General features: G+C 27.5%; 2 protein-coding genes across 3 annotated transcripts; one reads left to right on the top strand and one right to left on the bottom strand.

Annotated features, from left to right (window-relative positions):
- Positions 1 to 1,191: 1,191 nt before the first annotated feature.
- On the bottom strand, positions 1,192 to 13,007 carry LOC126900067 (glutamate receptor ionotropic, kainate glr-3). Of its 2 annotated transcripts, XM_050675502.1 has the most exons (9): positions 12,850 to 13,007; positions 7,164 to 7,295; positions 6,952 to 7,082; positions 6,370 to 6,889; positions 5,403 to 5,540; positions 5,115 to 5,229; positions 4,629 to 5,048; positions 3,085 to 3,368; positions 1,192 to 2,412 (listed from the first exon to the last, which is right to left on the bottom strand). In XM_050675502.1, exons 4-9 carry the CDS (start codon positions 6,814 to 6,816, stop codon positions 1,846 to 1,848), a joined length of 1,971 nt encoding a protein of 656 aa, XP_050531459.1. In that variant the 5' UTR covers positions 6,817 to 6,889; positions 6,952 to 7,082; positions 7,164 to 7,295; positions 12,850 to 13,007; the 3' UTR covers positions 1,192 to 1,845. The 2 variants fall into 2 exon arrangements, with proteins under 2 accessions (XP_050531459.1, XP_050531460.1); XM_050675503.1 differs by lacking the exons at positions 6,952 to 7,082; positions 7,164 to 7,295; positions 12,850 to 13,007 and having other exon boundaries at positions 6,370 to 6,548; positions 6,622 to 6,719.
- Positions 13,008 to 14,744: 1,737 nt separating this feature from the next.
- Positions 14,745 to 16,271, top strand: LOC126897986 (MAPK/MAK/MRK overlapping kinase-like). Its single transcript, XM_050671935.1, has 2 exons — positions 14,745 to 15,776; positions 15,951 to 16,271. Exons 1-2 carry the CDS (start codon positions 14,745 to 14,747, stop codon positions 16,269 to 16,271), a joined length of 1,353 nt encoding a protein of 450 aa, XP_050527892.1.
- Positions 16,272 to 16,549: the final 278 nt, after the last annotated feature.

Raw genomic sequence — 16,549 nt, 5'->3', positions numbered from 1 at the left:
AAAATGAGTGTAGCAGAGAAGAGAATGCTTAGATGGATAAGTGGAATAATTAGAGAAGATAGTATAAGAAATGAGCATATAAGAGGGAGTATGGGTATAGCATCAATCGTGGATAAGATGAGAGAAAATAGACTTAGATGGTTTGGTCATGTTATGAGAAGAAAAGAATCGGAAGCCGTAAAAATGAATGTTGAAGGAAGAAGAGGTAGAGGAAGACCAAAAAGATGGAGAGATGTTATTGAATGTGATATGAGGACAGCTGATGTGAGCGTAGAGGATATGGAAGATCGTGTCAAGGGAAAGTTTAGGATAATGGTGGTCGACCCCAAATAGTTGAGATTAAGGCGACGAAAAATAAAGAAAAAATAGGTAACTAGGTAAGGTATCTATAAAAAAAATCATTTTGATCCAAACAGTTTTTAAAATCTTATTTTTTTGGTGGGATTTCCTTCATTTACAGGGAAAGAAAGAATTTTTTCGATTTTTGAGGACGACGTCTTCGACTAGATACAATATGCGATTTTCTGACGTATTGTTGAAAGAAATCGGTTCTGTGAAAACTAAGAAAAAATGGTAACAGACAAAAAGAAAAAACGTTATAGTAAAATTAATACCTTCTCAGCTTTGCATCAAAGCTAATATTTAAGACCATACGAGACTACCTAACGTTCAGGAGCTTTGGAAGGCAACACAACGTACTGTCTTGCAACTTAAGTGGAACCGCCAACGCGCATGACATTGACTAAAAAATTGCTATTAATGTATGCCCTCGAGAAAGAAAATTAAAGGTTATAACGGAAGACGTTTATAAAAAAGTCTACCGGAAAAAGCAACAGTTTGTATTATGTGCTCGTGACTGATTCGATATGATGCAATGGACAAGAGATAATACTTAGATTCTAAACATTAAGGCCACAACTAAATTTCAAAACTTAAGATTCAATAGATTACATCGTATTGTAAAATGAAACTAGAAGATCTTGGCAACCATGCATCAGTCTCTGGTGTATTTAAGCATTATAATAAATAATAAAATATTAGACAATTACAGTAATGTAATTTTTTGAATTACTAGGAACGGTTGTGCCAATGAGGAAAAGGTGATAGATGATTCTCAACACAGTGAAAAAGTCATGGTTTTATATGTTTTAAAACTGAATGTTTAATATCTATTAAATGCTTTATGGCAAATTAGTTTTATGTCAATAATTTATTGACTAAGATAGTAGTGAGATATTTCTACAGAATTAATTTTGAAATATTCGATCCATAATGAAGCAAGGGCAATGTCGACCACTTTAGTTTGTAATCTTCTTGTTGCCCCTAGTGTGTAAGACCCATTTGGTAATCTTATGCCCCACTTATCAGAATTATTTATTGGTACAATTACTTCAATTTTTATGTTTATAAGTCGAGATATTTCATTAAACAGGTAACCTTCAACGCCGTCAATCAATTATAAAAAATAATCATTAAAATATATTAAACGTTTATATTTGATAATCATAATTTGTAATTATTTTACCTAAGTTAACAAATTAGTTTTATGTCTATGTATAATTTATTTATTGATTATAGTAAAAATAGAAAATAAAATTATTACAATAATAAAACTTTATAGTGGAACGAAAAAAAACATACTTGCTTACCGAACAACAAAACGACGATGTCTAAAATAATTATAAATTAACAATAAATGTTAATAATAAAAATAATTTTACCATTACGGTATATAAATAAAAGATTAATAACTTTTAGCAACAAGATGGAAAAGGAAGAAGCAAGAAGGTAATTGCACAGTATGCACATTGTTCTCATGCTCCTTAATATTTTTATTAACATAAATTAAGTTTCACTTCCATGAAAAAGTTTTGGAATTTTTTCACTATTACGAGACAATATTTTTTTTTTTTTATCTTTAACACAAACCTTTCCATATTTTAATTCAAAAATAAAAGTTGTACTTGACAAAATGCAACCGATTAACCATACAACTATAACAACTTTGTATTGATCAAAAGTGAGTGGCGATGGGCCACTATCCTTTTCGGCTAATGGTTTTTGTTCGAAAATTCGATCAAATGTATTTAAGGGCAGTTTTTTTTCAAAAATTCGATTCATCCAATAGTTAATGATACCACTTTCTAATAAATGTCGTATTACTATGTTAGCCGGTTTTAAAAACGGAGAATTTTTTGTAAAACCTATTCCAATATAAAACGAGTTCAAACATTCTCTTGATGTTCTTAAATCACTCAGCAGATATGGTGGTAAATCTTGCATCTCCATAAAATATTTTCCGTTAATAAATTTAGTGCAAACCGCATATTTTCCATTTACCAATCGATCAATACGTTCAGCTATACTTTTTTCCGGTATAAATCTAACACTGAATTTCTTATGTATTGGATTCTATAACATCAAAAATAAAAAGCCTTATTATAAATCATATTTTATAAATTCTGAATCTAGTGGTGATAAATATTAGCACATAAAAAAAATATAAAATTTTGCATTTAGAAGAATTAGTAAAAGTTTACTTATGTAGATAGGTACATGAGTGTACCAAAGTTCAGAACTAGTAATTGTACATTAATGGTTTTAGGAATTAATTTGGCAATTTTTTTTTAAATTAAAAAAAAAAATTGTGTAAAATCTTGTTGTAAAAAAACTCTATAAAAAAAAGATTAATTTGTTATTACGATTACAGCTAACTTTCTAAGTCCTATAAGGTAAACAAGAAGGTTAACGGACCAGAGGGATCATTAATTATAGTGACTTAGCTCATTTAAAAAAATATTTGTATCGCTCTATAGAAAGAATTGATGAGCATAACTTGATTTTATAAACCGTTTTACACTTATCATAGTAGCGCTTATCGACAATGGCCGAAGGAGCAATTACCCCTTGTCTTCGTGACCAGTCGGTCCCTGCTCAGGAGTTTATCCACCGATAAAATATAATATTATATAAAAATATTTTTCGGATCAAAAAGATCTTTCAACAAATTGTTTATGTTCTATTTTAAGTTTTATAGTCTCAGAGCAAAATAAATGTGTAAATCTCAAGTTTCATTTATCTTACTTCTATTTTCAAAACAAATGTCCAAGTCGCGTGGTCGATAAGTCCACCCCAAGTATAATCTTCCTTCTCCATTTCTTCAATACTTGTCGCAAGATTAGTATATTCAGGTGAAGTAATGTAAGAATAAAGAACACTAGAAAATGCTATTGCAATTATAAATATAAAGATACACCACCAGTTTAGCAAATGTCTTATTGGACCTAATCTATGAGTATGCACAGGAAAACTTGCCAAAAACATGATTCCCAATAACCAAAATATTGAAGATGATAGTGAAGTAAAAGCTATTAAAAAAACACAATGAAACTCAATATTAGTAATACGAACAAAATTGTTATTTTAGTAAAAGGGCTAACTTAATTTAAACTATCTATTTTTATAGAAAGTAGTAGATAGTCACTCCGTTACCGGAAAACGAAAGTATATGTAAAGAATATTTATTAAAAAATTACGATAAAGTCTTCCCAATAGGTTACAGTAAATTTTGCGTCTGTGATCAGTCGTTGAAAAAATTAATAAATGTACTTTATTTTATCACAAAAGATTAAAGTTATATACGTACAATCAAAAAAAAAGTTTGGTAAACACTATTAATTGAATATTAATGTTACTTTTCAACCTTTGTATAATACAATTAAATAAAGTATTTTTTTGAGAATTATTATAATGATTTATTATAATTTTTTCAGCGTCTCATTATTATAGAACATTTTGAACTGTCCAAAACTGCAAAAACTAAAAAATCAAATTTTCTAGTAATGATTCTACACAATTTTAATGTTACTTTTAATGTAAAATTCAATTTTAAAAAAATTTAGAAAATTACTTAGTTATATTGAATTGAATTTGTAAACGTTTAATGTTGAATAATGAAACTTCAACTTAGAAAAATAAAAACTTAAAATTAAAATTTTTTGAGTTATTGCAGTTTAAAACTGGTGCGTTGATTTAATTAACGTTAATTCAATAAAAATATTCTCATATATGAATATTTATTCAAGGATTAAAGAAATAATGATATTAAAATAACACTGAATTGATATTTGATTTCTCTAGGGAATATAAAAGACTAGGGGTTGTTACACCACTCAAATTTTAATGTGTTTTAATTTATACAATAATGTACTACGTATTGTATTTTATGGGTTATTACAAATAGTACGAGTTTTACTATTTTAATTTACCATCACTCTTTTACTCAAGTGATAATTTTGAACATTTTTTTATTTCTCGTTGAAATTCTGCTATCATTATGTAGTAAATAGCTTAGGAAGTATTGAATTACGTCGATTTTAGTATAATATAAGCTTTACAACAATAGTAAGCAATTTTTGAACTCTTAAACAATAAAATAATTCCATATAAAAGGGAAATGCGAGGTAAGCAAATTAATAATGATGGTAAAAAGAATATAAAAGAGAAACATGAAAAGTATAGAGGGACTGGTCGGTACTGGACGTTTTGTCGAAGAAACGTCGAGTTACGGGTTAGGTCGTTGGTGTGCGAGTAATATTAATCAATAATAATTTTACCTATTAACTTACCGTCAATGTGCTTATATTTTATTTTTCGTTGTATAACAGCAACTATCCATAAGGTTAAAATATTTAACAACGTAACTGCGAATAATAGTAACCATATACTCAATGGAAACGGCTTGAATAATAAATCCCATTTGTTTCTTGTTAACGGAGGTTTTGGTACAAGTAGTTTTAAACATTCCTCCGACCAGTAGTGAGACATTTCTACAGAATTAATTTTGAAATATTCGATCCATAATGAAGCAAGGGCAATGTCGACCACTTTAGTTTGTAATCTTCTTGTTGCCCCTAGTGTGTAAGACCCATTTGGTAATCTTATGCCCCACTTATCAGAATTATTTATTGGTACAATTACTTCAATTTTTATGTTTGTAAGTCGAGATATTTCATTAAACAAGTAACCTTCAACGCCGTCAATCAATTCTAAAAAATAATCATTAAAATATATTAAACGTTTATATTTGATAATCATAATTTATAATTTCTTACCTAAGTTTCCAGTAATTGGATTTTTATCGACGGTATTGAATAAACTATTATTAAATGCAAATACTTTTACTTTAGCACCATGGAAATTTTTTATTTTTCTTTCTCCATTAAGTTTCTGTATATTAATTATCACAAATACGTTTTTTTAATGGCTTAACTTTATTTTTTAAATATTTAGATTGAAAATTCATATTTGCAATTTTATCGATTAAAAAAGTATAAATATTATTCTCTCTTACTAAAATGTCGAAAAAATGTAATTAAATTAAAGAAATAATATTAACTCACATAATTAAACCAATTTTCTTGTTTCAAAGAAAATTTTATGAGATTTTTATAATACAAATCCAATCGATATGCCGTTTCTTTTTCCCAATCAACTATAACCATAATGAGATCTTTATACTTGAAATACTCAGGGGTGTACTAAAAAAATATGAATGTTATATTGAATTATTGTTCTTACGGCTTTAAAAAAATTACTTTTTTTAAATATCTATAATGTGCCTCTCAAACGTTATATTTTATAAATATATTTTCAGAATACATATATATACTAAGGAATTTTCTGTGATGTTTTATCACGTTACCAAAGATATGTATTTATGTAAATAGGAGTACGTAAAGGTGTGCACCTGGATAAGCGTTTTTTGTGAAATGTGATATTTTATCTAGATATTGAAATTTTAGTATTATAACTCTGAGACCCTAATTAATATTATTGTAATATTTGAAGTTATTTAATAATATGTACATTTTTGACAATTTCCTAATAATATTACATTTTTTTTAATTTTTGTTATTTTGTCCTCAAAATTATTATTTTATAAAAATGTATTTTTAAATAACTATTTTCACATACAATTTAAACTAGTTATAGATAAAATAACCATTTATTTTTTATTAGTGAAGTGTTAAATTTTAAAACATTAATATACTTTTATCATTTATTCCTGTATACAATGAAATTATTTAAAAATACATGTACATAGTATTGATATTATTCATTGTAATACTTTGTAAATATAAGTACTTTAATATTATTACTATATTAAATTCACTAACAATTTAAAAAAAAGATCGTTGAATTATAATTAAGTTATAAATATAACCTAATATAGTTATATAAAAAGTTTACTAGTAAACCTAGCGATAACCTTTCTAATAATATACTAACAAGGTCTAACCCAAAGATGGAAATAATTTCACAGCTATTCCTATCATTTATGAAAATGATAAAATTAATAGCATTCACCGTTTTTTTTAATGAAAATTTCGTAGAACGTAAAATAACCAGTAACATCCTTTCGGCCTCATTGTGTCTAAACTCTTCTACGGCGTCCTCCACTTCAACTTCACTTTTAACAATAACCACAAGAGCTGCACAAAATTGTTCATTTTCTTTATGTTTAAATTTATTCGTTGAGTTGATAACTGTAATCATTAGTGTGCTTTTAACAAAACTATCGGTAAGAGTTTTATATAAAATATTAGTTTCTAAAGATACACTCGAATTTTTTTTGTTGATAATTGTCCACAAACAATGCTGTTCCGGTCCAAATGTTTTATTTATATAGCCGGATAACATATCAACAGTTAGCTGTGGTGATGTTTCCTTCAAAGCTGAGTTGAATTTATAGCTGTGGTAAACATATATTGATTTTGTAAACAAGAATATTACCATCCAAATTTTGCTCTTCATTGTAAACTTATCCTATCATTCAATAAATTGCTTCTACTGTGTTCACCACAAGAAAAGCAAACGTAGCATATTTCTTTAAAAGTTTTAATCACTTTAAAATACAAACCCTAGACATTTATTACAGAATAAACATACCAACAAATAGTGTTTTATAAATTAAATGTTTTTCTCGACAAATTAATCATCCTGAGTCAATAATGTGTATTGTTGAGTATTGACAGAGGTTAAATTATATTAAAAACTACTTGAACTTGAGGTAAAATAATCTAGAAATAACATCAATTTAAATTATTTTTGTTAATATAAATTTCCAAGCAGAAACAGTATATTACATTTACCATACTTACTCATTCTTAAGGACTATTTTCCATATTTCCCAACAATATCATTTGTATTCAATATTAAATACAGTTGTATAAAAATGTAATGTGTGTTTTCAATTTCACAGTCTTACAAAGTATGGTCATGGTCCATCAATTCTAACAAATGCCGCAATAGAATTATAAATTTGACCAAAGGGATTGATATTCATTTTATTGTATATTTTTCTTAAAATATTGCTCTTTTCTTAAAATATAATTAAACTTAACTTTATTATCTTTTAAGTTTCTACAAAAACTGTAATAGCGATTTTAAATAAAAATTCAATATTTTGTTGTTAAAATAAAAAGAAACCCAGCATAATGGGATCACGGAATAGTGAAGACGTACCATAGTTTGGACAGGTATCTGTCAGTGATTAAAATCACTATCATAAAAAACGTTGTAAAAACGGGTTATATGGAGTACCTATTTACTTATATAATTCAGATGTTTAATATATTCTTATATGGGTATAATAATATACCTAATGTGTTTATAAAAAAAAATTGTTTTAACTCATTCATTTTAAAAAAAAGTTATAACAGTTTTAAGTAAAAAATATTTTAAAAATCGTAATTTTTAGGAGAATTTAACGTATTTACGAGGAATGAGGGGAAATGTTTCAATTTTTAAGGGTAATATCTTCAACTAGATACGATTTTTGATCCTTTAACAAAAAAACGGTCAAGCTGAGAAAAGTAGTAATAGACAAAAAACTTAAACACTTCATGGTAAAATTAATACTTCTTCAACTTCACATCCAAGCTATAAAATATATATTTTTTTATTTTTACGATTTCTAAATTTTGTTTTAACTATCTATGATATGTTAAGTTAAACTTATAATAGTTCTGTAAGAACATTTATTACTATGTTCCTACCACTTATATTGCATACGTTTTATTTCAATTTACTTAATTCGTAATACATATTGATTAGCATAGAGGGAGATGATGTGTCAATTCTACTCATCTGTAGCCCGGAGCTACTGACGTCGAACTAACAAAGGGCAGTTGTGTTTGAGTGCCCGTCTAATTTTATTTAATAATCTATCCCCTGTAACTAAGGTACACGATTTCCTGTGTCTCTTTCAAGTAATTTAAACTCATTTAAGGACATAGGGACTATATTTGTGCAAGCGTCGGGTACCCTCCGATTCTTGGTTTTGACCAAGATCCTCAAGTATTTAACTAGTCCCTAACATATGGTGGAGACGCCGGTCTTTGTATTTTAATCGAGTTCCGAGGTATACTTTCTATCTTTTTAAGGCACTCATATACAAAGTCGATTCCCCTAAAGTGTACACGAATTACAGTCAGATTATTTAAGTAAAATTTTTTGTTATTAATATTATAATTATTTTTTTTGAATATCAATTACTGTTTGGGCGTAATAATAATTTCTATGATTTTGGTTTTGTTTATAAGTGTATAATTTATAAAAATATGCCACATTTTATCAAATAAACCGTTATCATATTCGGGAGATGTGGAAACAGATATAGATAAAAATCTTAAAAATTTTGATCGCGTAGCGAAAACGAATGAATAGGATGATAATAAATAACTCTCTATGTTACCCTTATATTTACAGGATCATGCACTTAAAATATTTGAATTTATAGAATATCGATCGATAAATTTAACTTGGGAAGATGTTAAACTGTCATTAATTAATTTTAACTCTTACAATAATCTAAATTAAATAAAACAAAAATTTAATAATGATGAATATGACGGATAGTGAATCAGTTAAAAAATATTTAGTAAAAGTAGTAGCAGTATGTCGCAGGTTTGAAGGTATAATGTCGTAAAAACATATAGAGTATTTTTTTAAAGGACTACCAGATGGAAAAATTAATAAATTTATGTCATTGGATAAGAATTGAAAAAAATACAAATTTGAGAAAATACGATAGCGATTTGGAAATTTTGAAAATGGAAATAATTTTAGAAAAACATAATGGTAAATTTAATGATTATGGAAATATAAGTTTCCCGCATGGTGTACCCTTTTTGGGTAACGGGTGTGACAATTCTGCGGACTTAAGTTAACCAATGATAGTGTAGCCTGAAAGGCCTTGAGCAGTCTCAGGTAAGTAGACGGACACTAAGATCTCGTCACTGAAGCATCATCACCACAATGTTTGGCCATTCATTAATGAAGGTTTGACGATGGGCCAACACGCCATCACTCTGAAATAACCTTATTATTAAGAAACTTCTAAACAAGCATCGGACACTGATTAAGGATTACAGAAATGGAAACAGAAATAGAAAAACCATCAGGAATTTACAGATTGGTACTTGGAATATTAGAACTCTCTTTAAATCAGGAGCATTGAAAATAATTAATGATGAGATAGCAAAATATAATTTGCAAATTATAGCATTACAAGAGATGAGATGGCCGGGTAATGGCAGCATCAAACATAAAAAACACAACAATCTTCTACAGTGAATGTGGATATAAGAGACATGAATTCGGAGTCGGCTTTATGATAAACAATAGACTATTAACAAACGTCAGTAGATTCGAAGTCATAAATGAACAAATATGCTTCATCCGCCTAAGAATTAGCGGCCAGAATATAATAATAATTAATTGCCACGCACCGACTGAAGATAAAGACGTAGAAGCCAAAGACGCTTTTTATGAAGAACTGGAAAGGACATATGATTCACTCCCACGATGCGCCATTAAAATAATAATGAGAGACATGAATGCAAAAATATGTATTTACAATTGACAAGGAAAGCATCCACACCGTATCCAATGATAATGCAACGCGTTTTATAAGTTTTGCGATGTGTCCGCGATATCATCATCAGTAGTACCTACTTTCAGAGAAAAGAAATCTACAAACAGACATGGGTCTCCCCGGATGCGACAACAAAAAACAAAAATCGATCACGTTACGATTGATAAATTGCATCGTTCATGGTTTAATAACGTTCGAAGCTATCGAGGGGCAGATGGTGATACTGACCATTACTTGGTAGTAGCGACCCTAATTGAAAAACTATCGGTAAACTGAAAGAGGAATAAAGGTAGGAATAAAACAAATACAAAGATTTAGATAGACTTAAAGATCCAGTAGAAATCAGACAATATAGGACAAGAATAGCTGAAGAACTTCGAAATATAAATTAGAGGGTAGAAAACACAGTAGATAATCATAATATAATGATTTTTTTTTTTAATATAGCGCGACAATCTAAACCCAAGAGGCTAAACTGACTTTATTAAAAGACAATGAAAGAGTAAATATAAATTTTATATTTATTATTATTTTATAATGCAAAATGTGAATATTTAAAATTTCTGGGTATAAACTTAACTTAACCTTTTATACAGTAGAAGTGTATAGCTATTATTTATAATTAGTCCCATAACTAAGCCCATAAATAGAATGTATAGCTAAGATGTATATCTAGTTAGTAAAGCTATTACGTGTAGTTAAAGCTTCACTATTCAGTGAAATATGATTTTGAAAAATCTATTATGGTAACTTTTAAACTACTTGCAAAATATTAGTTGATTCATCAAAATAAATATTTGATTTAATTTTATAAAACCAAATAATTTTAATCGGAGTAAAAACATCTTGAGAACATAATTCAAAAAGAGGTAATCTAAGAGACAGAAATATTTACAAATGAAATGTTTGAAAACGTTTTGAACAATGCATTAAGTTATAAAAAAATCTTTTCATAAATGTTACTCACCCATCAATACCATTCGTGATGAAGTCAATATTATTCGAATAAGAATTAAACACACCTTTTTAATTCGTGTATGCCTTATTTTAAAAATATTAAAGACATATGGTCTTTAGTATTTTATTGTTTTTATTGTTATCTCTGTTTTTGTTTTTGTCTTTATGTTTTTTTAATTATTCATTGAATATAAAAAAAATTATTTCTATAGTTGAATACCAAAAAGAGTGAAGTGCATTTTCGATGTAATTGAAATTAACTGTGTAATTGTACTAACATTCTATTAATTTTTTTGTATTTGTCAAAAATTATGGTAATTATATGCAAACAAATTTTAAAATGTTGAAATTTGAGGAAAAAATTTTCAACTTTTGAGAGAATGTTTTAAACTATATAAGATTTGTGATCCTCTAACATATCGTTAAAAAAAATCAGTTCTGTAAAGCTGACAAAAGCAGTGACAGAACATAAAATTACCATACCTAAGGCATATGCCCTTTATGTCCCTCCCTTTATGCTCCCATATACCATAGACTATATGAAAACACATAGATCACCCGGCCTGATAATAAAACAATACTCTGATTGGCAGCAGTTAAATCAGTGCAACCATTTGTATGAGTGCAAACATTTTTTTAATTTATTTTATTATTAAATATGCTGCAACATTATTATCATGAAATTTCGTATAAAATCACAATCATGGAAATAATTTATTTTAATACATCATTAAATTGAGGTATTAAACCCATAATCCCTCATTTAGCCTAATTTATTACCTTTTCATGGTTAAAAATCCCTAAATTAGTCACGAAAATTAAATAATTCTTAATTTTTATAATGTTAATTATTAACTCTGAGATAAAATTTCTATAGGAGAAAAAACGATCGAAAATTAATTATATCGTCTATTTATAATAAATAACAAAATGAAGAAGAGTGACTTGTTTATTAACCCAGTGGAAACTTTGGATTTTATCAATAGCCATATAAATGAGAAAGTTATTAAAAAAGAAATATTTAATCTAAATATTGCATAAAAAATAAACCTTGAAAATTTAAGAAAATAATAAGGTGGTCGTAAAATCATTTCTGGATGATTTGGCATGGATTGACTCAATAATATTAATTAAAAATTAAAATTTTAAAATTTTCATTTAATTATTTACTATACCTAAAATAATTAAAATTTTATAAAAATATAATACTATTAACAGTTTTAGTATTATTCATAACAATTATTTATTTAATTTTAGACAACGTAATTTTTTAAAGACGACAGGAAATCATAGAATTTTGTTCGAATTTCAACGTCTGAACCTTGGACTTCCCTATTATAGGAGTAAATCGATTGATTAAAGAGACAATGAACTTTTACATAATCAAGTGTTTCGATTATTTAAATTCCATTATCCTATCAAACAATACTCCAAGGAAACTGAAATTAAAAACAAAACAACAATCTGAAAAACGGAAAATTAAAGAAATGGGTAAGACTATTACTCATTTAATCGATCAACTTTCTAGGTATGACACAGTAGAAAATTATATAATACTAAGTAAGAAATATTTATCACTAGCATTAATTACAATTATTAATCTCACATAAATTTGAAGAACAAGAAAAAAGAATGATATCGTTATAATGATAAAAATAAACAATTGCCTTTACATATTCATTTTTTTAGATCCGTGAGTGTACAAATTTTGTTAAATACTTATTCTCTGCCATTCTTCTCCACCTTAGAACGTTTAACTTATAAATTTAAAATTGTAACTGGTATTAATAAAATTATTTTTAATATTCTTTCTTACATTTACAATTTACAATCAAAAACGAATAAATAATGTGTAATTGACTTGATTAATAAACAAATAGCAGCAAATACTTCCAAAAAAGTTAAAACTTAATTCAGATTATACATCATAATGATAATCCAAATGTACTAACCAGAAATTACAGCTTCATATTATAGATAAAACTAATTAAACGTTGACAAAAAATGAATAAAATAACAAACTTTACACAAAACTTCAACTTTCATACAAATTAAACACAATAATATTTGTAATGTCAGATAACATTTATAAAGAAATTTTTATTTAGACGAAACGTTATTTAAAAAAAGTAAGTACACGATCAGTTATAATTAATTATCGTTCAAGTAATGTGAAATTGTACAACGGTCTTCACTGCCGTGACTGCTACCAATCAGTGAGCTTGATTTTTTTCTGTTATTCTCGACCGAGTGTTCTATTTTTTTTTTTCATATAGTCTGTGTTAATACCTTCTCAGTTTCGTATTGAAACTATAATTTGTTTGGATAGCAAAATCATATACTTCCCTAAACTGAACTTTTTATTAGTAGGGACCTAATTGCAGCATTTGAAATCAAAACTACTTATAATAATAATTGAGTTGAGTTGATGTAATTACTATTTTATAATATATTTTGTTTAGTCTATAATTTATACATTAAATAATAATAAAATATTTTTCCCTCCGTACCTAATGATTCTTTGTCCCAATAATTTACTATTTAACAAATATTGGCACTAAAATATTTAAAAACATTTAGTTTCTTACATTTTGATTATATTTTTTCGAAATAGTTTTTGTTTTACGGGAGTAATTTCCTTTTCTTTTTTTTTATTGTATTTAATTTAATCCAGATAATAGATAATTAGCTGTTTCATTTCGTAATATGCGAAAAGTTAAAATAAATGTTACATTAGTTTTACAAAAAGCTATCATATTTTGGTAAAAATAACGTATTCTTACAAAGATTGAAAAATCGTATTTCAAAATTTGAATAATTACGCCAAGATTAGAAAAAATTGCAAAAATCATTATATAAAAATACTGATTTTCAAAAAAATAAAAATGTAGAATTTTTAAGCAACCTAGAAAACTTGTTTGACATTACACATGAAAATGCTTTAAATTTGATCAAAATGAAGAAATGAACATTTTTTGATTGCTTAACCAACTAAAGGTCGTCCTGGTTCAATGATTAATGTCAATGATAATTTGAAATTAAAAATGTAGAAGATAGAGAGAAAGAGACTGAAAAAAATTTGCATACAATGAACTTGAAACTATTATTATATTAGATTGAAAGCATTACTCTAAAATTAAAAACATAAATTATTTTATTGTAAATTGGTTTTAAATTGTTCAAAATAACTTTTTTCTCATACCATTATATATTTTTCGAGAAAAATATAAAAACAACCCCTTAAGTTCAATTTTTAACTCTCCTTCGGCACGTGTAAAAGTTGATAAATTATGACCAAACTTTAAAGGACTTATTTTTTCATATTCAAACAATGCTATTACCACACTATTAATATATATTATAATTATTAGAAGCTCAATATGAGTTTATTAATTACTTACTGTCTAGGGGGAACTGGGTACTGACTACTAGAATGGTTTACTTGTGTATAAGTTAATCTTATATTTTGGGTCGTACTGCACACTTACTGCACATAGACCAACTGAAGTCAGGATAATTAATTTAAATTATACAATTTTTGCACCATAACAATATATATATGGCTAATATTCACATTATTATTTAATTTAAAAAAATATATTTTGCATGGTTACTTTACTTTTTTGTTTATCTTTCTTTCTTAATCCCATAAAATTTCTGACAAATAGAAGCGAAAATATTATAAATATATATACATATATTTCATGACCCAGGGGTCTTATACTGGGTTGCATATAACTTTTAAAAAAGACTAATTATTTCAATTAACATGGATCAATAAAAATTCTTCAGTTTTATGCAATCCAGAATAAGTCAAGTAAAGCGGCCACAAAATCATACGGCAAAAATGTTGGATATACCAGTTGATGGTAAAGATAGTTTTTACTCAGATTATTTTTTGGATATAAAGATCGGCGAGGGCACATTTTCAGACGTGTATAAGTGCGTGGAAAAAAACTATGGTCGTAAAATGGCAGCCAAAATTCTTAAGAATGATTATGGACCCACAATAGACGCTGATACATGGGCTTCTATAAATGAAGTAAACGTAGCTAATATCATCGAGCGACATCCTTTTTTATTGATAGTAGACAGCGCTTATCATGATATTGGCACTGGTCGCATTGTGTTAGTTACCGAATTAATGAAAAACTCTCTGTATGATGTTATTGAGTCTGGTGAATGCCCATTGACTGATAACCGTATTAAAATATACATGTACCAATTGTTGGAAGGCCTCAAGTACTTGCACGAAAATAACATCATTCATCGGGATATAAAACCGGAAAACATATTGCTATGTCATCGCGACTTAAAGATTGGTGATCTGGGTACAGCCGTAACGATGAAAGATGGCCAAAAGTACACCGAGTACGTTTCCACGAGATGGTACAGATCACCAGAATGTTTATTAACACGTGGACATTATGGTACAAAGATGGACATCTGGGCAGCTGGGTGTGTGCTTTATGAAATGGCCACTAGTAAACCACTTTTTGATGGTTCTGACGAGTACGACCAAATGGTGAGAATTGAACAGATATTAGGAAAACCGGATGTCCGATTACTCGAGAAATTTAAGCGACACCAGTCTCATGTGTTCGTTAAACGATATATTTGCGGTAAAGTAATTTTTGGCGATCGGATCAATTCCGGTACTGGTCTTCAGGCCGTATTCCAACCTTATCGACCTGGTTTTGAACTCATCAAAGACATGATTGTTTACGATCCGTCGAAACGGTCTACCGCCGAAAGATTACTCAGAAAACCTTATTTTTTCGAAATGAAAAACACCCAGTACGAGTATAAAGTATTCGAGTTTGAAAGAAGAACAAACAAAACTTCGTCATATAATTGTTTATCGAGTGAAGAAGCTGAGGTGGGTTGACATTTATATTGATTTTAATAACACGTTATTATCATCAATATTGTAACATACTGTGAACCGTTTAAATTATAGATTGTACACATAAAAGTTTTTAAATATTATGAGTATTTAATACTTTTAATATTTAAAAGAATCTAATAATTCTTTTTTTGTATATTTTTATAGAAGAAAGTACCAATTAAACAGTGTAAAATAGATAACAATGAGTGTAAACGACAAGGACCAAACGGAGACGTAAAAACTGATATTCAATTGAAAAAAAGTGCACATAAAGATGATGAACTTGTGTTAAATGATTTACACAAACGAATGGCCGCTGTAAACTTGAACAGTGTAAAAAAATCGGAAAAATCACACACATATCTGCACAAGATTAAATCATATGAGTTGCCAAACAAGCAAATAATGTTGACCAAAATAAACCAAGAAATACTAATAAAACGAAAAAATGTAGTTCCAAAAAATTTTCGCCCACCATTCAAATGATACGCTCTAATTATAATACATAAAATATTTTTTAAGTAACAAGTAAAATGTTAATGCTAATTTACTTAAGTTATATCTTGAATCCTCTCATGTAACTCAGCCATTTACAAAAGTAATTATTTAACATTTCTCAGAAGTATGATATCTCGTGGCTCTTAATTTGACAAAGTATAAATTCATTCAAACTTTACTTTCAAAAATATAACAGTAATGATAATTAGTATTGTCGATTTTAATGAAAACTTAATTAATCAAATACGTTAATTTATACTTGCGTA

The sequence above is a fragment of the Daktulosphaira vitifoliae genome, unplaced genomic scaffold, assembly GCF_025091365.1.
Source record: "Daktulosphaira vitifoliae isolate Bord-2020 unplaced genomic scaffold, ASM2509136v1 Scaffold_2, whole genome shotgun sequence".
In the NCBI taxonomy this organism is placed as follows: domain Eukaryota; kingdom Metazoa; phylum Arthropoda; class Insecta; order Hemiptera; family Phylloxeridae; genus Daktulosphaira; species Daktulosphaira vitifoliae.
Note: the sequence above shows the minus strand (reverse complement) of the source record. Positions and strands in the feature narration are given on the sequence as shown.

Bases quoted from the DNA above. Each gene is read 5' to 3' on its own strand.
- LOC126900067 (XM_050675502.1), bottom strand. From the start codon at position 6,816: ATGAAGAGCAAAATTTGGATGGTAATATTCTTGTTTACAAAATCAATA. The intron at 5,230-5,402 runs GTGAGTTAATAT...ATTAATATACAG, and splicing joins AAGAAAATTGGTTTAATTAT to AAACTTAATGGAGAAAGAAA. The intron at 3,369-4,628 runs GTAAGTTAATAG...TTTTTTTAATAG, and splicing joins AAAATATAAGCACATTGACG to CTTTTACTTCACTATCATCT.
- LOC126897986 (XM_050671935.1), top strand. From the start codon at position 14,745: ATGTTGGATATACCAGTTGATGGTAAAGATAGTTTTTACTCAGATTAT. The intron at 15,777-15,950 runs GTGGGTTGACAT...ATATTTTTATAG, and splicing joins TATCGAGTGAAGAAGCTGAG to AAGAAAGTACCAATTAAACA.